The sequence below is a fragment of the Aquarana catesbeiana genome, linkage group LG01 (genome assembly GCF_042186555.1).
Source record: "Aquarana catesbeiana isolate 2022-GZ linkage group LG01, ASM4218655v1, whole genome shotgun sequence".
Taxonomy (NCBI): domain Eukaryota; kingdom Metazoa; phylum Chordata; class Amphibia; order Anura; family Ranidae; genus Aquarana; species Aquarana catesbeiana.
The window spans coordinates 125,491,266-125,511,795 of NC_133324.1; the positions used below are offsets into that span (position 1 = coordinate 125,491,266).

At 41.6% G+C, this 20,530-nt stretch overlaps 1 protein-coding gene across 2 annotated transcripts in view; it reads right to left on the reverse strand.

The window, feature by feature from the left end:
• RNF180 (ring finger protein 180) overlaps positions 1-20,530 on the reverse strand; it is a 112,730-nt gene that overhangs the window by 47,574 nt on the left and 44,626 nt on the right. For both annotated transcript variants that reach the window (XM_073623581.1, XM_073623586.1), the window contains exon 4: positions 15,620-16,513. In XM_073623581.1, coding sequence (XP_073479682.1) covers positions 15,620-16,513 — 894 coding nt within the window. The remainder of the gene's footprint in view (positions 1-15,619; positions 16,514-20,530) is intronic.

Below are 20,530 nucleotides of genomic sequence, written 5' to 3' on the forward strand. Positions count from 1 at the left end.
CTTTTAAAAGCTATTATTTATGGGCAGAACTGCTTTAACCAGATGGCCTCTGTAGTCTGGCTTTTTTACTATTCGGAGGCACGATATCCCGTGCCTTGAGAACAATAATTAACGTTCAAGGTGAGAGAAAGAAATGAGCACCCTGCTTTCAAATAGCAGCTCCAAGTCCCCCCCCTAGCATTTTGTTCCTGATCATGTGCACACAAGTGAAGCTATAACATGGTGATCAAATGGGTTTGTTAAAAAACAAACCTGCCCACCTGCATTTATAGTGCCTTACACAGAAAAAAAGTGACAGCTTAAGCTGGCAGCCGTTAAAGGGCAATAACAGAGTGTCAAAAAATCATTGAACTTTTTTAAAAAATATTTTTTTTTTCTTCTTTTAACCTTTATATGTCCTAAAAAATATTTAGGTAGGAAAATGAGTAACAGGGTTACTGTGCTGGGTATCAGCACTTGAAGAGAATCAGACACAACTGAATGGATAAAATCATCATTACATCAATGTCTTCTAGCCACAAAGAGGTTAATATACATAGGATATTCTATATAGCTAAGCTAAAAAATAGAAAAGATTGACATGTATGTAACTAGGTACTATGTACTGCATGCACTTAAAAAGGGATTTCAACTGTGCTGGTGGGGTAAAGCATGTGGTTACAGCGTATGTAGCATGAAGTCTGCTGCCCTCTGCTGTTAATAAATAAATATGCCATAATGAAATCTGGATAAACTCATGATAAACTGTTATATAAATGAAACTGTCAACATTAATCCACAAATCAGCAAGACTGGTTTCCTAAACCTCCAGAGTACACTATTTAATAGCACACTCTAATTTTATTTTTCATTTCCTAATTAGAACAATATTATAGGAGAGTTTTAATATAATAACTGCTTTGTAATGCAATTATTCTGAAAATGTACTCAGTTAACCATGTGGGCTTATTTAATATGATTACATACAGACTGTTACCTACAAAAAGAAATAAGCTTTCTTCAGTCTAAAGTGATCAGGAAAATTAAAAGGTGATTTTGCATTTATACTGTGGGCTAGTACAGTGTGGAGATCACACTAATAAAGGATGATGGGGTTGCAGAAATGTCAAGGAATCCGTTATTTTTGTTGTATGAAACTTTCTTGCAACACACGTGCATAAAGCTGAAGCGAGAAAACATATTAAAAGTGTATTTAATGCCCCATTTTTTTCATATACAGTGGGGACAGAAAATATTCAGACCCCCTTAAATTTTTCACTCTTTGTTATATTGCAGCCATTTGCTAAAATCATTTAAGTTCATTTTTTTTCCTCATTAATGTACACACAGCACCCCATATTCACAGAAAAACACAGAATTGTTGACATTTTTGCAGATTTATTAAAAAAGAAAAACTGAAATATCACATGGTCCTAAGTATTCAGACCCTTTGCTCAGTATTTAGTAGAAGCACCCTTTTGATCTAATACAGCCATGAGTCTTTTTGGGAAAGATGCAACAAGTTTTTCACACCTGGATTTGGGGATCCTCTGCCATTCCTCCTTGCAGATCCTTTCCAGTTCTGTCAGGTTGGATGGTAAACGTTGGTGGACAGCTATTTTTAGGTCTCTCCAGAGATGCTCAATTGGGTTTAAGTCAGGGCTCTGGCTGGGCCATTCAAGAACAGTCACAGCCACAGTGATCTTTGGGTTCTTCTTTACCTCTCTCACCAAGGCTCTTCTCCCCCGATAGCTCAGTTTGGTCGGACGGCCAGCTCTAGGAAGGGTTCTGGTCGTCCCAAACGTCTTCCATTTAAGGATTATGGAGGCCACTGTGCTCTTAGGAACCTTAAGTGCAGGAGAAATTTTTTTGTAACCTTGGCCAGATCTGTGCCTTGCCACAATCCTGTCTCTGAGCTCTTCAGGCAGTTCCTTTGACCTCATGATTCTCATTTGCTCTGACATGCACTATGAGCTGTAAGGTCTTATATAGACAGGTGTGTGGCTTTCCTAATCAAGTCCAATCAGTATAATCAAACACAGCTGGACTCAAATGAAGGTGTAGAACCATCTCAAGGATGATCAGAAGAAATGGACAGCACCTGAGTTAAATATATGAGTGTCACAGCAAAGGGTCTGAATACTTAGGACCATGTGATATTTCAGTTTTTCTTTTTTAATAAGTCTGCAAAAATGTCAACAATTCTATGTTTTTCTGTCAATATGGGGTGCTGTGTGTACATTAATGAGGAAAAAAATGAACTTAAATGATTTTAGCAAATGGCTGCAATATAACAAAGAGTGAAAAATGTAAGGGGGTCTGAATACTTTCCGTCCCCAATATATATATATATATATATATATATATATATATATATATATATATATATATATACCGTATTTATCGGCGTATAACACGCGCCGGTGTATAACACGCACCCCAAGTTTAGGAGAGAATTTTAAGGAAAAAAAATTTTTAGGAGGGAAGTTTAAGGAAAAAAAAACTTACATTAAAATGCCCATCAATGCAGCCTTATCTGTCCATCTGCAGCCTTTTCAGTGTCAGTGCAGCTTTGTCAGTGCAGCCTTGTCAGTGCAGCTTTGCCCCAGTGCAGCCTTGTCAGTGCAGCTTTGCCCCAGTGCAGCCTTGTCAGTGAAGCTTTGCCCCAGTGCAGCCTTGTCAGTGAAGCTTTGCCCCAGTGCAGCCTTGCCTCAGTGCAGCCTTGCCCCAGTGCAGCTTCGTTAGTGCAGGTCTGCCCCAGTCCAGCCATGTCAGTGCAGCTTTGTGCACTCGGTGTAGATTCAAAAAATAGCGCCGAGACTGCAGGGAGCCGAGATACACATACTCGAGTGTTCTCGGCTTTTTCCGGCGCCGCCGTCACGCCCAGTCCCGCCCCTGGACCTGTGTTATGTCCATTATAGGGCGGGACTGGGCGTGACTGTGAGCGGCGCCGAAAAAAGCCGAGAACACTCGGGTATGTGTATCTCGGATCGGACAAGAGCCGAGATACACATACCCGAGTGTTCTCGGCTTTTTTCGGCGCCGCTCACAGTCACGCCCAGTCCCGCCCTATGATGGACATAACACAGGTCCAGGGGCGGGACTGGGCATGACGGCGGCGCCGGAAAAAGCCGAGAACACTCGAGTATGTGTATCTCGGCTCCCTGCAGTCTTGGCGCCATTTTTGAATCTACCCACGGCTGTGTATGTCGGCGGCGACCGCGGCAATTGCCGCGATCGCTCCGATGACACAGAAATCGTCGGGGATCGGCCTATAACACGCACCCATGATTTTCCCCTGATTTTCAGGGGAAAAAAGTGCGTGTTATAGGCCGATAAATACGGTATATATATATATATATATATATATATATATATATATATATATATATATATATATAGAGCCTAGTTTTTACTTACATTCACCCTAGGTTCACACCTCTGTGTTTCGTGCAGGCTGCATTTACGCAAGCGTGGCAGCCCGATCAAATGAATGAGCTGCTGTGCCAGCGTTTCTACAAAAAAAGGTGCAAGCACCTTTTCAAAAACACGGCCGCAGGGAAATTCCACGGTATTTTTGACCATGGGATTTCCCTGCGGTTCCAGGACCCGCAAACACATTGCATGCTGAGATGTGTGTGGGGTGTCATTCAGAATAAATGACAGCCCCGCACGTCTCCTAAGAGCAATGCGATTTGGCTGTGGATAGTTGCGGGTGCGGAAACAGATGTGATTACCGCACATGCAGAAGTGTGAACCAAGCCTCAAGGAGAAGTGTTCCATGTGATGGTGGCTGCTCTCTTAGGTTTGGTTTACACCAGGTGTGGCTGCGGGCGTGGCAATCGCATCTGTTCCCGCACTTGCAGCCAAACCATGCTGTCTCTTAGGAGACATGGGTGGCTGCCCTTAATTCTGAATGGCACCCCCACGCATGTCTGCATGCAGCGCTTTTGCTGGTGCGGGGAACGCAGGGAAAAATCACATGGCAAGAAAAGTACATGCGATTTCTCTGCGGCCATGTTTTTGAAAAGGTGCATGCAACTTTTTTTTGCAGAAATGCAGGCACAGCAGGCCATTCATTTGCTGTGCCAGTGCAAACGCGGCCCACATAAAATGCAAGAGTATGAACCTAGGGTTAGTCTGAATTGTCAGTCTTCTGCCCCCATACTCTTGCAGTGATAATCTTCTTTTGCTGCAGCAGACCTGTAATGGGCATTCCCCAAAAGTGCCCACTATGCCCGCCCTTTCTGTCCCCATCCTGCATTTTTAGAAGCTGTACTATAGCTTCCAGCAAAAAAGCGCTCTATGAATGGATGACAGGCGAATGAATGAAAGGTCTGCCTTCTCCATTCCCAGATGGAAGCTATAGTATGGCTTCTATGAATGGAGGAGAGGGACTTTAAGGATGGGCATGGTCGGCACTCTTGATTGTGCCTATGACAGATCCAGTGGCTGTATTAACCCCCACAGGTTAAAATTTACTAAATTACCCCATAATTTACATTTAAGAGCATTTAATGTAGTTAGGTACAATGTGTGTGCATTCTCTCAGATGAAGGCTGCTTATCTGGACACTGATGTATTAAATAGAGTATATACTAGAATAAAACATACAGTCAGGTCCATAAATATTGGGACATAAATACACAATTCTAGTCTTTTTGGCTCTATACACCACCACAATGGATTTGAAATGAAACGAACAAGATGTGCTTTAACTGCAGACTTTCAGCTTTAATTTGAGGGTATTTACATGCAAATAAGGTGAACGGTGTAGGAATTACAACAGTTTGCATATGTGCCTCCCACTTTTTAAGGGACCAAAAGTAATGGGACAGATTATCAATCATCCATCCAACTTTCACTTTTTAATACTTGGTTGCAAAATCTTTGCAGTCAATTACAGCCTGAAGTCTGGAACACATAGACATCACCAGACGCTGGGTTTCATCCCTGGTGATGCTCTGCCAGGCCTCTACTGCAACTGTCTTCAGTTCCTGCTTGTTCTTGGGGCATTTCCCTTCAGTTTTGTCATCAGCAAGTGAAATGCATGCTCAATCAGATTCAGGTCAGGTGATTGAGTTGGCCATTGCATAACATTCCACTTCTTTCCCTTAAAAAACTCTTTGGTTGCTTTCGCAGTATGCTTCGGGTCATTGTCCATCTGCACTGTGAAGCACCATCCAATGAGTTCTGAAGCATTTTGCTGAATATGAGCAGCTAATATTGCCCGAAACACTTCAGAATTCATCCTGCTGCTTTTGTCAGCAGTCACATCATCAATAAATACAAGAGAACCAGTTCCATTGGCAGCCATACATGCCCACACCATGACACTACCACCACCATGCTTCACTGATGAGGTGGTATGCTTTGGATCATGAGCAGTTCTTTTCCTTCTCCATACTCTTCTCTTCCCATCACTCTGGTACAAGTTGATCTTGGTCTCATCTTTCCATAGGATGTTGTTCCAGAACTGTGAAGGCTTTTTTAGATATTGTTTGGCAAACTCTAATCTGGCCTTCCTGTTTTTGAGGCTCACCAATGGTTTACATCTTGTGGTGAACCCTTTGTATTCACTCTGGTGAAGTCTTCTCTTAATTGTTGACTTTGACACACATACACCTACCTCCTGAAAAGTGTTCTTGATCTGGCCAATTGTTTGAAGGGTGTTTTCTTCACCAGGGAAAGAATTCTTCGGTCATCCACCACAGTTGTTTTCCATGGTCTTCCGGGTCTTTGGTGTTGCTGAGCCCACTGGTGCATTCTTTCTTTTTAAGGATGTTCCAAACAGTTGATTTGGCCACACCTAATGTTTTTGCTATCTCCCTGATGAGTTTGTTTTGTTTTTTCAGCCTAATGATGGCTTGCTTCACTGATAGTGACAGCTCTTTGGATCTCATATTGAGAGTTGACAGCAACATATTCCAAATGCAAATAGCACACTTAAAATGAACTCTGGACCTTTTATCTGATCCTTGTAAATGGGATAATGAGGGAATAACACAAACCTGGCCATTGAACAGCTGAGCAGCCAATTGTCCCATTGCTTTTGGTTCCTTAAAAAGTGGGTGGCACATATACAAGCTGTTGTAATTCCTACACCGTTCACCTGATTTGGATGTAAATACCCTCAAATTAAAGCTGAAAGTCTGCAGTTAAAGCAGTTCATTTCATTTCAAATCCATTGTGGTGGTGTATAGAGCCAAAAAGATTAGAATTGTGTCGATGTCCCAATATTTATGGACTGTATCGGCTGAAAATTGTGTTTTCTGCATTTTGCCGATAAGAGAAAAAGGTACCATGGCACCGAAAATACATGCGATTTAGCCTCCATTTTACTGTGCTTATGGTATGTTTTTCATAGGTCACGTGACTCAAAAACCACATCAAAAATGTAACATGGGTGCGTTATTGATGTGTTCTTGTTGCATTCTCAATACATTTCAACAGGGAGGTGCGTTTTTGGTGCATTTTTTTTTAACTCGCCAAAAATGCAGCAAGCGAGCTTTTTGTACACCACAAAGGAAGTGCAACGGACCAGTGTGAAGACATGCATGGAATTTCGTTTTTAAAAAACTGTCATTTTCGGTTTCGGTACCAAAATTTCCATTTGGTGCACCTCTAGTTAATACCATAAACACTATCCAGATTCCCATTGCTTAGGAGGTGCTGTGTTTTATCCAGGAATGGCTGCAAACACATAATGCCGTGGTACGAGAATATTGTACAAGAGATTGTATACACGGCCCAGGAAGGTGTCCTTGCTCAGAGGAAGGTCACACTGCTATGACACTGTTTACAGACTTCTTTACTGACCAACTGACCCAGAATATAAAATGATGTGATCTTATAACTCTGTACAGTAAATCACTGTCCACCAAACATTCACACAGCAGCCAGAGTCAGAGCATGTCATCAATCATCCTTCTTCTGCCCAGGAGAAGAGCTCAGTGTATGGTTCCTCTTTATCTCAAAAGGGCCAAACGAGTCAAAGTGGTTGTTACATCATCAAACAACTGCAAGAAAAACTCAATATTATCTGATTTATTCTTGTTCCATGACTTGAAAAGGTTTGATAAACAAATGGCGTAATTCTATGGTGCTGCAATGGCCCACATGTTGCCTTGGAAGTCTTTCAGACCAGCGTTAATTTCGTCGACTAAAATGACTAAAACATTTTAGTCGACTAAATGAATACAATTTTAGTCGACTAAAATACAACTAAAACAAAAACAAATGCGATGACTAAAATACGACTAAAACTAAAATGGAAATTTAGTCAAAAGACTAAAATGGGACTAAAATTAAAATGGCATTTTGGTCAAAAGACTAAGACTAAAACTAAACTGAAATTTGACTTCAAAATTAACACTGGCCTTTATTGCATGTTCATACCTCAATACCTTAAATAATAACATGAGATTTTTCACTCCAGCAGTATATAATGAGTTTTGAAATTGTAGAGAAATGTTAACTAATGCATTACAATTTAATTACACCCATTCGATTTCAAACGACTAAAATGAGTTTTAGTCGACTAAAATGTACTGGAGATTTAGTCGACTAAATACGACTAAAACAATTGCAGAAGACTAAAATGGGACTAAAACTAAAATGCCATTTTAGTACTAAGACTAAAACTAAGTCGAAATTTGCTGCCAAAATTACACTGTTTCAGACTTTCATAAAAATTGTAAAATATTTATTATCTCTTGTAAGCCACAGTTTTCTACAAGAGCAGAATCTGTATTAGCATTGCAAAGTATTGGCCAATGGGGGGAGAACCTCTGGGGGAATCTAGGATGGAAAAGGACCTGAGGGTCCTAGTAGATGATAGGCTCAGCAATGGCATGCAATGCCAAGCTGCTGCTAACAAAGCAAACAGAATATTAGCATGCATTAAAAAGGGGATCAACTCCAGAGATAAAAAAGATAAAATTCTCCCACTCTACAAGACTCTGGTCCGGCCTCACCTAGAGTATGCTGTCCAGTCCTCAGGAAGGATGTACTGGAAATGGAGTGAGTACAAAGAAGGGCAACTAAGCTAATAAAGGGTCTGGAGGATATTAGCTATGAGGAAAGGTTGCGAGCACTGAACTTATTCTCTCTGGAGAAGAGACACTTGAGAGGGGATATGATTTCAATATACACATATCATACTGGTGACCCCACAACAGGGATAAAACTTTTTTGTGGAAGGGCGTGTAACAAGACTCGTGGCCACTCAATAAAATTAGAAGAAAAGAGGTTTAACCTTAAACTACATAGAGGGTTCTTTACTGTAAGAGCGGCAAGGATGTGGAATTTCCTTCCACAGGCGGTGGTCTCAGCGGGGAGCATTGATAGTTTCAAGAAACTATTAGATAAGTACCTGAACGACCACAACATACAGGGATATACAATGTAATACTAACATATAATAACACACATAGGTTGGACTTGATGGACTTGTATCTTTGTTCAACCTCACCTACTATGTAACTATGTAATATACCGGGCTTAAAAGAAGTTTAGGTTCACTACAACCACCTGGTCTATGGCTTGAGAATGACTAATTTAGACTACAGAAGTCAATAGACAATAGTAGGGAACCAGGTAAACAGATTTTATGCTGGCAATTTAGAGTTGCACAATTCTGGCTAAAATGAGAACCACAATTTTTTTGCTCAGAATAAAGATCACGATTCTCGCGGTGTAACATCATCTTTCACATTAAACAAAAAAATTGGGCTAACATTACTGTTTAGTTTTTTTTTTAATCCATTGAAGTGTATTTTTTTCCTAAAAATTGCCTTTGAAAGACCGCTGCGCAAATACAGTGTGACACAAAATATGGCAAAAAATGCCATTTTATTCTCTAGGGTCTCTGCTAAAAAATATATATAATGTTTGGGGGTTCTAATTAATTTCCTTGCAAAAAATACTGATTTTAACTTTTAAGCAACAAGTGTCAGAAAAAGGTTTAGTCTTTAAGTGATTAAACTGCCCTCATTTGCAGACCAAAGTTCATCCCTCTGATCTAAGAATAAAATGTTTACCATGTTTCTCTTTATCTTGGCTGCCTGGATTTTTTCTTTTTTTTTTTGTCAGCAGTCAGAAGTGAGCAGAGAACTTTCTGCACTTGTTACATAGAATCCGCAAATGCTGTTTTAAGATTGGGAGGGGAGTGGAATCGATATTTGGATTAACGATTAACCACTTCAGCCCCGGAAAAAGATTTTACCCCCTTCCTGACCAGAGCACTTTTTGCGATTCGGCACTGCGTCGCTTTAACTGACAACTGCACGGTCGTGCAACGTTGTACCTAAACAAAATTGACGTCCTTTTTTTCCCACAAATAGAGCTTTCTTTTGGTGGTATTTGATAATCTCTGCGGTTTTTATTTTTTGCGCTATAAACAAAAAAAGAGCGACAATTTTTTTTAAAAAGGCAATACTTTTTACATTTTGCTATAATAAATATCCCCCAAAAATATATAAAACAACAAATTTTTTCCTCAGTTTAGGCCGATATGTATTCTTCTACATATTTTTGGTAAAAAAAAAAAAAAAAAATTGCAATAAGCGTATATTAATTGGTTTGCGCAAAAGTTATAGCGTCTACAAAATAGGGGATAGTTTTATGGCATTTTTATTATTAATTTTTTTAGTAATGGTGGCGATCTGCGATTTTTATCATGACTGCGACATTATGGTGGACACATCGGACACTTTTGACACTATTTTGGGACCATTGTCATTTATACAGCGATCAGTGCTATAAAAATGCACTGATTACTGTTTAAATGACACTGGCAGGGAAGGGGTTAACCACTAGGGGCGATGAATGGGTTAAGTGTGTCCTCGGGAGTGATTCTAACTGTGGGGGGAGGGGCGACCTAGGACATGAGAGAGAACACTGCTCCTGATCACAGGGTGCAGTGGATCTCTGTCATGACACAAGGCAGAACAACGGGGAAATGCCTTGTTTACATCTCCCCGTTCTACCTCTCCACACTGCAATCGCAGGCCGCCAGAGAACATCACGTTCCCGGGGACCCGCGGGCACACTCCCGCGGTGTGCGGCAAATTTAAAGGGACGTACCTGTACGCCCATTTGCCTGCCTGTGCCATTGTGCTGACGTACATCTGTGTGCGGCGGTCAGCAAGCGGTTAATCATGCAGCTGAACTGGAAATCCACCAATTTTCAGGCTGCAACAGGAAGTACTGTTATTGGCTGGATCTCTGGAGAAGAAACCAATTCACTGAAAATAATTGCTTAAAGGGTAACTCCACTTTTGTGGGGAAAAAAAATAGCAAATAAAAAAAAAAATACCATAGCGTATACAATTGCGACTCAAGTCATATTGTAATTGAATGTTATTAAAAATTATCTTTTCAATCTGCAGCTGTCATTTTCTGTAAAATGCAATATAATATGGCTATCTGGAGGTGTTCTGTACACAGAATGTGTACAAAACACCCCCCAGAAACATAATTTCCTGCTTGCATGATTGGCTCACAGATTTTTCCAGAAATCTGCCCTAAGATACAAGTCAGATTTCAGGCATCCCCTGCAACAAAAATGTAATTTTTGGTGAGATACTCCCAATAGAAAATCACGTCTAAAGGGATGCAGACCCAGCAGCTTTCCTCATTAGAGCCCTGCAGGTGTAGCAGCTGATTCATAATTATGAAACCACTCCCATTAGATTCACTTTCCCACATGGATACAGACAAACACACAGGGAAATGGTAGGACTCTGCAACAAAGTTTGTTAAAATCCTTGTTATGTACATTGATCACCCAGAGGGGAATGTTTTTTTCTCAACAGAAGTGGAGTTACCCAACTCCAAGATATTAGAATTTCATGCAAAAATAATGCCATAATGCCACTTCATTCATGAAAAATCTTCATGTGCGGTCCGCAGGGAGAATGACACTTCCAGAAATGTTGGATCTTCTGCATCCCCTTCAGATCTCACTGGCTCCTCCTGCTGACTACTTTTTACAGAATACAGTAGTGATATAGAGGTCAGCAGGAGGAACAGCTGAGTGCTGCAGGGGACATAGGAGACTGACACTCCTAGAAGTGAAGGTTTTCTTGTGAACTACACAAGAATATTTTTTGCAAATGGATTGGCATTCTGGCAGCAGAGACAGCTATGTCTGCTTGGGTTTTTTTTACTTAATCACAGGGTCACTTTAAAACTGAAACAAGTAAAAGGATTGAGCCGGCAACTCTAATCCATTGAGCGATTTTAATGGTTGGTTACAGAAAGTGACAAGCAAAACAGTTGACGCGTTTCAGCAACAGCCTTAGTCGTAGCATGTTTATATATAAAAATGCCAATACATTTATACTCATATAAGCTCTACCCCAAAATATATTTGCATGGTAAATTGAAGGAATTAACTGAGTAATTAAAAGGTGAATATCAAAGTGCCAAAATGTAGGAAAAGGATTGAGACAAAAGATATACATCACATGACATGTTTCGAAAGATATAAAAGCATAGTGGAATACCATACATGATCATCCTACACACACACATGGGTCACAAAAAAACACTCAATAATGATAAATCCTAACAGAAAAAAAGAATCAGTATGCTGGTGCATGTAGCCCATGTGTAAGGGTCCTTATGGCATCATGTTAAACCACTGTGTATAAGACAGGAGAGACAAAAGACCCCATACAACATGTTTCAACAAAAGTCAAAAATACTAGGTAGTTAGTGAAGTAGAAAGTAGAAGTAGAAATGTAGGAACTGACAGAGAAGCATAACGTTGGAGAGGAATGAGGGGAGTGGATTGCATTATTTAAGAAATAAGATCACATCCCATCTGTAATTCATTCCAGCGGGGATCTGTGTCCCCAGGGAAAGGATCCATCATACTTCCTGTTCTAGAAGTCTTCTATGTGTATTCCCTCCACGTGCCGCTGGCCGGGGATACACATAGAAGACTTCTAGAACAGGAAGTGACATGGATTAAGGTAAAAAAACTTTCTGTGGTGGAGCTGCCCCCCCAGAGCCCCCCGTTTTCCTACCTGAACCTGATCAGCCCAGTGAAGAGAACAATCCCAGCAGCTCCACCCACTGTCTCGGGTCCTCATTGGACAGATTGATAGCAGCGGGAGCCAATGGCCAAAGGGCAGCTGCACCACGGAAGGTTTTGCACCTTAATGCATAGGATGCATTAGGGTGAAAAACCTTGGGACTTTACAACTCCTTTAAGCAGGTAAAAGTTTATTCTAAGTGTGGTATTTGCATTTGGAATCTATTGCTGTGAACCTACATCGTGCATTCAAAAGGAGCTGTCCATGTAAGTAAAACAGGCCATTATAAGGCTTCAAAAATGAAACAAATCCATCAGAGAGATAGCAGTAAGGTAGGAGTGGCCAAATCAACAGTTTGGTACATTCTGAGGAAAGAAGAAATGCACTGGTGAGCTCAACAACATAAAAAGGCCTGGACGTCCATGGAAGACAACAGTGGTGGATGATCGCAGGATCCTCTCTATGGTAAAGAAAAAACGATTCACAACATCCAAACAAGTGAAGAACACTCCAGGAGGTTATCGTATCACTGTCAAAGTCCACAATCAAGAGAAGACTTCACAAGAGCAAATACAGAGGGTTCACCACAAGGTGCAAACCATTCCTAAGTCTGAAGAATAGAAAAGCCACATTAGACTTTGCCAGAAAATATCTAAAAAAGCCAGACCAGTTCTGGAAAAGCATTCTTTGGATGGATGAAACTAAGATTAAGAATGATGGGAAGAAAAAAGTGTGGAGAGGGCTTGGAACAACTCATGATCCAAAGCACACATCATCTGTAAAACATGGTGGAGGCAGTGTGATGGCATGGTGGGCATGCATGGCTTCCAGTGTCACTGGGTCATTGATGTTTATTGATGATGCGACAGAAAGCAGCTGGATGAATTCTGCAGTGTTCAGAGATATACTGTCAGCCCAGATTCAACCAAATGCAGCAAAGTTGATTGGATGGCGCTTCCCAGTACAGATGGACAATGATCCAAAACACACTACAATAGCAACCCAGTAGTAAAGAACAACTGAAAACAGCTGTAGTTGGAGCCTGGCAAACCATCAAAAAGGAAGAAACCCAGTCTTTGGTAATATCCATGGGTTCCAGACTTCAGTCAGTCATTGCCAGTAAAGGATTCTCAACAAAATATTAAAAATTAATATTTTATTTATGATTATATTCATTTGTCCAATTACATTTGAGCCCCTGAAAATGGGGGGACTGTGTATACAAAATAGTTGCGGTTCCTAAAATGTGTGGTTGATATTTTTGTTCAACCCCGGAATTAAAGCTGAAAGTCTGTACTTCAAATTAATTTAGATTGTTTCATTTTAATTTTATTCTGGTGGCATACAGAGCCAAAAGTATGACAAATTGTGCCTGTGTCCAAATATATATGGACCGAACTGTGTGTATATATATGTTTGTGCTGTCACAAGGAATGTAAACATCCCTTGTGACAGTAATAGGCAGTGACAGGTACACTTTATGGAGAGATTTGGGGTCTATAAGACCCCCAACCCCTCCTTTGCAAATGAAAGTATTCAAAACGTCAAGATCGGCGTTTTTGGATACTTTCTATTTTTTTAAACTGGTGCCTTTAAGGTGCCAGTAATCCAGGAAGTAATGTCATGACATCGCTTCCGGGTTACTAGATCCGAGACCCGAACAAAGCTGGTCTTCGGTCAGTCAGCAGACGTGTCGGCTGGTTGTTCGGGCCTCCTGGTGGGAGCCCGGGCAAGCGGCGGAAGGCGGCAGGTGATGTCCCCTCCTGCAGTTTGTAATAAATCCGACCGTCTGCTCTAAAGAACGGTACCGGGGTGATGCCTAAGGAAGAGGGGGGGGTGGCTATTGGCAGGGCAGGAGGGTTGGGGAGTGGGTGCAGGTGGGTTCCCAGGGGGGTCCTGGTGGGTCAGTTTGGGTCAAGAGAGGCACTGGTTCTTTTTTATGAATTATAGTTTTTTGCTATGACGTTTAACTGTTTTGAATAAATTATATTTTGGATAGTAGCTGGTGTGGTGTCCATGCCTTTTTTCTTCCTTTTTTCTTTGTCAAATTGGTGGAGATGCCCCAAAATTTCAGCCAAAAATGGCTTTATCTGCATTTTGCCAATGATTCCGATAGTAGAACCGAAAACGCACACGGTTTTACTGTTTTTATGGTGTTTTTCATAGGTCATGTGACTCAAAAACCACATCAAAAATATAACATGGGTGCGTTATTGATGTGTTTTCAATGCATTTCAGGTGCATTTTTTTTTAACTGACCAAAAATGCAGAAAGCAAGATTTTTAACACGACCACAGTGTGAAGACATACATAGAATTTAAAGGGACACATTTTTCTTGAGCTTTTCTAGCGCTAAATGTGTCAATAATGGCTGACAATAAATTTATATTCATTTCAATTCAAGTGATTGTAAAGTCTCATTTAAAAAAAAATAAAAAAAAATAACAAACATGTTATACTTACCTCCTTTGTACAGTAGGTTATGCACAGAACAGCCTGGATCCTCCTCTTCTCTGGTCCCTCTTCTGTGCTCTTGGCCCCTCCCTCCTATTGAGTGCCCCCACAGCCAGCAGCTTCCTATGGGGGCACTGGAGCCGAGTCACAGCTCCGGGTGTCCATTCTGACACGGAGTCCTGACCCGGCCCCGTCCCCTCTCTCCCCTGATTGGCTGACTGACTTTGATTGAAAGCTGTGGAAGCCAATGGCGCCGCTGCTGTGTCTCAACCAATCAGGAGGAGTGTCCTGGACAACTTAGACATTCATGGACATCGCTGAAGAGAGATGGGGCTCAGGTAAGTAATTAGGGGGGTGCTGGGGTGGCTGCTACATACAAAAGGTTTTTTATCTTAATACATACCCTGTTTCCCCGAAAATAAGACCTAGCATGATTGTTGGTGATGGCTGCAATATAAGCCCAACCCCCCAAATAAGCCCTACCCTTTTTCCCCGAAAATAAGCCCTAGCCTGAAAATAAGACCTACAAGGACTTTAACTAGTGCTTATTTGGGGGGTAGGGCTTATATTGCAGCCATCACCGACAATCACGCTAGGTCTTATTTTCGGGGAAACAGGGTAGAATGCATTAGGATAAAGAACATTCTGCCTTTACAACTCCCTTAATGATATTAATTAAAAAGTCGAATATAATACAATTATATATAAAAATAGATATATTTTTTAAAAACTGTAATTTTTGTTTTTTTTCCAAGTGCATCCTGCATTTTCCGTTTCAGCACCGAAATTTCCATTTGGTGCACCTCTACTAATTGGTTTTGGTGACACCTACCCACTTACATAGCAGGAAGCGCTGCCACTTCTGTTTATTAGTGGGATTCCCAAGATCCACCATCCCTTTTTGCATGTAGATTTTTCTAATTCCTGGAGTTGAGCTTTAAGCCCAGCTCCAACCAAATGTTCTTTTTTTCACACGGAAAGTGGGAAGATTACAGCCTCTGTCAGGTTTTGGAGTGTTATCTGTGACCCCATTTCTTGTGAGGTCACAGGGACAAGAAGTGAATGGAATTTTTCCTACAGGGACTCAAACAACAATAAAATACTCAGATTTTTAACAACAAACACAATTTGAATGGGCTTACCTGCCTTTGTTCCAGCAGCCTTTTCTCTCTCTTCCTTTGTTTTCGCCTTAAATTTTTAAGCTTGTTTATTTCTCTCTTGGTTAACCTTTGGTTTGTCCCGGCTAACCTGGTGGGTGCAGAATGTAAGACCTGAGCTGAGGTAGAGTCTGCTGTTGACTGGAGAACATCTCTAGGAGTTAATCTTGGTGGTACAGCATTAGATACAGATGTTGATAATGTAGTACTGTTGTTTTCTTCATTTATTATTCTATTATGAATCAGGTCATTTGTTACTATTGATGTGCTTCCTAAAAACTCTGTCAGCCTTGCTAGTGATCTATTACCAAAAGAAGGCTGAGCTGCACTGCTAGAGCTGACAGATACTCTTGATTGTCTCTGGCTCATCTGTAGCACCATGGTGTTTCCGTTCAGTTCCGGCAACTCATTGACGTCCGAGTCCAAACTTTTTGATTTACGGTGAAATAAATATCCACCACAGGCTCTCCCGTTTTCTCTGATAGCAGAATTAGGTTTTTTTAGGGATGCAGTTTTTAAAAATGCTTGTCTTATCTGATTTCTAGATGCTGGTACTTCAAGACATAATGCCTCCATTAATAATCCAGAGAGGGGGTTGTATGTGTCTACAGTCAAAAAAGCTTGATCCAGCTTCCTTCTGAATGGCTCCATCATCCCACATCTGGTTTTGCTGCTGGAAGGCTTCTCATGTGCAAAGGCAGACAGAGGAGCAGATGCCAGGTTTGGTCCCGTTACTGGAAAACCTACATCAATTTTGCTTTTACAAAGACGTACGGTGCCAAGATGGCCACAGGTGCATTTTGTGCTGTCGATAAAGTTGAAGGCCCCGAGTCGGGACCTGCAATAAGGGCAGTTCAGCTTGCCAGCTGTCCAGTAAGCCTAAAAATAAGGAGATGGGAATTTTTTTCTGTGGCTTGGCACAATACTATTGAACTGACAATTTGTTTGCTTACAAAAGAACTCCCTTTTCTGACTTGCTTTATGTGAAATACAAGCTTGTCAGCACATAGAACACTTTGCTGTAAGCTCTGAAAGAGAAATTCTCAACAACACAGATGTCCCTAGAAAAGACTGACAATGTTGCCACCAGCTATCTACTGTGGTAGAATGAGACAGTTTAACCCCTTTGTGAACACTCATTGTAGATTTACATCCAGACTGTATGAACCTTATTTCTGTAGTATTCCAGTTAATGTTTTGCATTGCACAGCTCCACACTTTACAGCTGGTACCCAATTAAATAATATTTGTACACAGTGTAAGACTAATGCCCCGTACACACGGTCGGATTTTCCGATGGAAAATGTGTGATAGGAACCTTGTTGTCTGAAATTCTGACCGTGTGTAGGCTCCATCACATTTTCCATCGGAATTTCCGACACACAAAGTTTGAGAGCAGGCTATAAAATTTTCCGACAACAAAATCCGTTGTCGGAAATTCCGATCGTGTGTTCACAAATCCGACGCACAAAGAGCCACGCATGCCCAGAATAAATTAAGAGACGAAAGCTATTGGCTACTGCCTCATAGTCCCGACGTACGTGTTTTACGTCACCGCATTCAGAACGATCAGATTTTCCGACAACTTTGTGTGACCGTGTGTATGCAAGACAAGTTTGAGCCAACATCCGTCGGAAAAAATCCATGGATTTTGTTGTCGGAATGTCCGATCAATGTCCGACCGTGTGTACAGGGCATAAGGCCGGCCATACATTATACAATTTTCCCTTATGCCCTGTACACACAAGCGGAATTTCCGTCAGAAAAAACTTGGATGGTTTTTCCGATGGAATTCCGCTCAAGCTTACCTTGCATACACACGGTCACACAAAAGTTCTCTGAACTTTCAACCGTCAAGAACGCGGTGACGTACAACACTAGGACGAGCCGAGAAAACGAAGTTCAATGCTTTTGAGCATGCGTCGAATTGTTTCCGAGCATGCGTGATTTTTTTGCGCGTCCGAATTGCATACAGACGAATGCATTTTCGGATAGGAACCGACCGAAGAATAGAGAACCTGCTCTCAATCTTTTGCTGGCTGGAATTCTGCCAGCAAAAGTCCGATGGAGCATACACATGGTCGGGATTTCTGACCAAAAGCTCACATCCGACTTTTGCTGGCAGAATTTCTGATCGTGTGTACGGGGCATTAGTTTTGTCAAAACAATATAATATGGAGGTCAAACCTAAACACTTTCAATTTGTATGCAGTCAGGCAGGCCCTTGCACTACATAGTTGAAGGTAAATCTAAAGGAAATTGAATAAGAAAATTGTATAATGTATGACCAGCCTTAACCATTTCAGCTCTGGAAGATTTACGCCCCTTCATGACCAAGCCATTTTTTGCTTTTTGGCACTGCATTACTTTACCTGACAATTGCGCCGGCATGTAACGCTGTACACAAATTTAATTTATAGCATTTTTTTCCACAAATAGGGGTATCTTTTGCTGGTATTTGATCACTACTGGGTTTTTTATTTTTTGCTAAATAAACGAAAAAAAAGAACGTCTTTCTTTAAAAAACAATATTTTTTATTTTCTGCTATAAAACATATCCAATAAAAAAATTAAATTTAGGCCAATATGTATCCTGCTACATATTTTTGGTAAACAAATCCTAAAAAGCGTATATTGATTAGTTTGTGCAGAAGTTAGTGTCTACAAGCTATGGGATATATACAGAATTAGTAATAGTAATGGTGGTGATCAGTAACTTATAGCTGGACTGTGATGGTATGGTGGGCAATCTGACACTTTTGATTCTTTGTGGGAACCAGTGACACCAATACAGATATCAGTGCTAAAAATACACACTGTCACTGTACTAATGACACTGGCTGGGAAGGGGCTAAACATCTAGGGCGATCAAAGGGTTAAATGTGTGCCTAACAGTGCTTGGTGCATTTACTGTGTGCTGTTTTTACTAAGGGATGTGCTGGTTTTGATACCCTGTTCTGCAGGGAAACAAAATCCAGCACATACCCACAGACAGGACAGAGCTCTGTGCTGCCATCCTCTTCTCCGATCAGTGGATGCCGGCAATCTACCATTGGCTGACACCTGCTGATGGGCTTGTTCTGTGACTAATCACAGCACAGCTGGCGCCATGCCCTCACTACCCAGAAGTGCTGGATCACGTACTAGATACATGATCCAGCACAGGAGAGCGTTCTGCCACTGTAGATGGTCGTTAGGCAGTCGGCATGCGGTTAAAGCAGTATTAAACCCAAAAAAATCTTGATTTAAAAAATACAGCTCACCATTTTTAGATGTGGTGGCTGCATTGCTTTTCTTTTTTTTAGCTGTCCAGACAATGTAACAGAGGGTTGAGACAAACAAGTTAACACTGGCAGGGGTGCTTACAATTGTCCGCTTTTAATCATTTATGTAAAATATTTATCCCAAGGAGTAAAAAAAAAAAATGGTTTGCTGCAACTACTTATAAAATGTTAGCCTGTTTCAGCTTCAATTTGTTTGTCAAGTCCATCAAAATATACTAGTCTAAATCTGCTAGCCGAGACAATGCTGCTGTCCAAAGGTTTCTGCTTTAATACTTCATCCAGAATACAGACACCCTAAGACAGCCTCTCTCCCCTGAAGAAACTTGTTACAGACAAAAACACTGGATGGGCCAGACACGCAACGTCATTGCGCACGACGCCGTAATACCTGGCAGTGCATACTATGTGACATGTAGAGATGGGCCGAACACCCCCCTGTTCAGTTCACAGTAGAACTCCCAAACGGAAAAAGTTCTGCCCTGCACTCCATTGAAGTCTAGGGGAACCAAACATGAGAAATCAAAAGGGCCCATTCCGAAGGGTTATATGCACATAATTGGCTATAAAAGGGGTATGGGGGTCCAGGTACTGCCCATGGGGACGTGCATCAATGCAACATTTTTTAGTAAAAGCGACAGTTTTTTCGGGAGAAGTGATTTTAATGATGCTTAAATTGCAACAAAAAAAAATTATGAAAAATTCCTTTAAATATAGTGCCTGCGGGGGGGGGGGGGGGGGGTCCTCTTAGTCTGCCTGAAAAGTGGCACATTTATGTACAGAACATGCTGCAGCAAAAAATTACATTTCTAAAAAAAATAAAACGAGTCAAATCACATTTAAAGCAGAGTTCCAGTAATTTTTTGAAGTGTAGCCACTGACTTTTAATAAACAGCCACTCACCTCTCCCATGATCCAGTGGTGTGCTCACCCCAGCCGTGTTCACCCTGTGTCCTCCCTCGGCGGCGCCGGCATCATTACTATGGGCACCTGGCTGGAACAGCTTTGGGCTTCACAGCCAGATGCCCACTGTGTATGCGCGAGTGGTGCTGCACTCTGTGACACATGACAGGTCCCAGAAAACTTCGGGAGGAAGGGGGGGGGGAAGAAGAACTTCAGCTTCAGATCATCTAAGGAGACCGAAACAGAACTGGGAGCAGGTGCCTGTCAAAAGAGGAGCCGGGGAGGAAGCCTTAAAGCGGAACTTCTCCTATTGGGTGGAGGCCCGCTTTAAATTGACTCACAGTTGCAATTGCCAGCACCTGGCTATTTAAAAAAAAAAAAGGGCGGGGGGTCCATACCAGGCCCTTATCTGAGCATGCAGCCTGGCAGATCAAGAAAGTAAAGGGGGGGGGGGGCGAGCTCCTGAACCATACCAGGCCACATGCCCTCAACATGGGGGGGGGGGGGGTGCTTTGGGGCAGGAGGGACTCTGCCCTCCACCTCAAAGCAACTAGTCCCTATTTTGGTGGGGACAAGGGTCTCTTCCCGACAACCCTGGGCTGTGGGTGTCTGCAGACAGAGGGCTTATCAGAATCTGGAAGCCCCCTTTAACAAGGGGCTCCCAGATCCTGGCTTCCCATGTGAATGAGTATTGGGTACATAGTATCCCTAC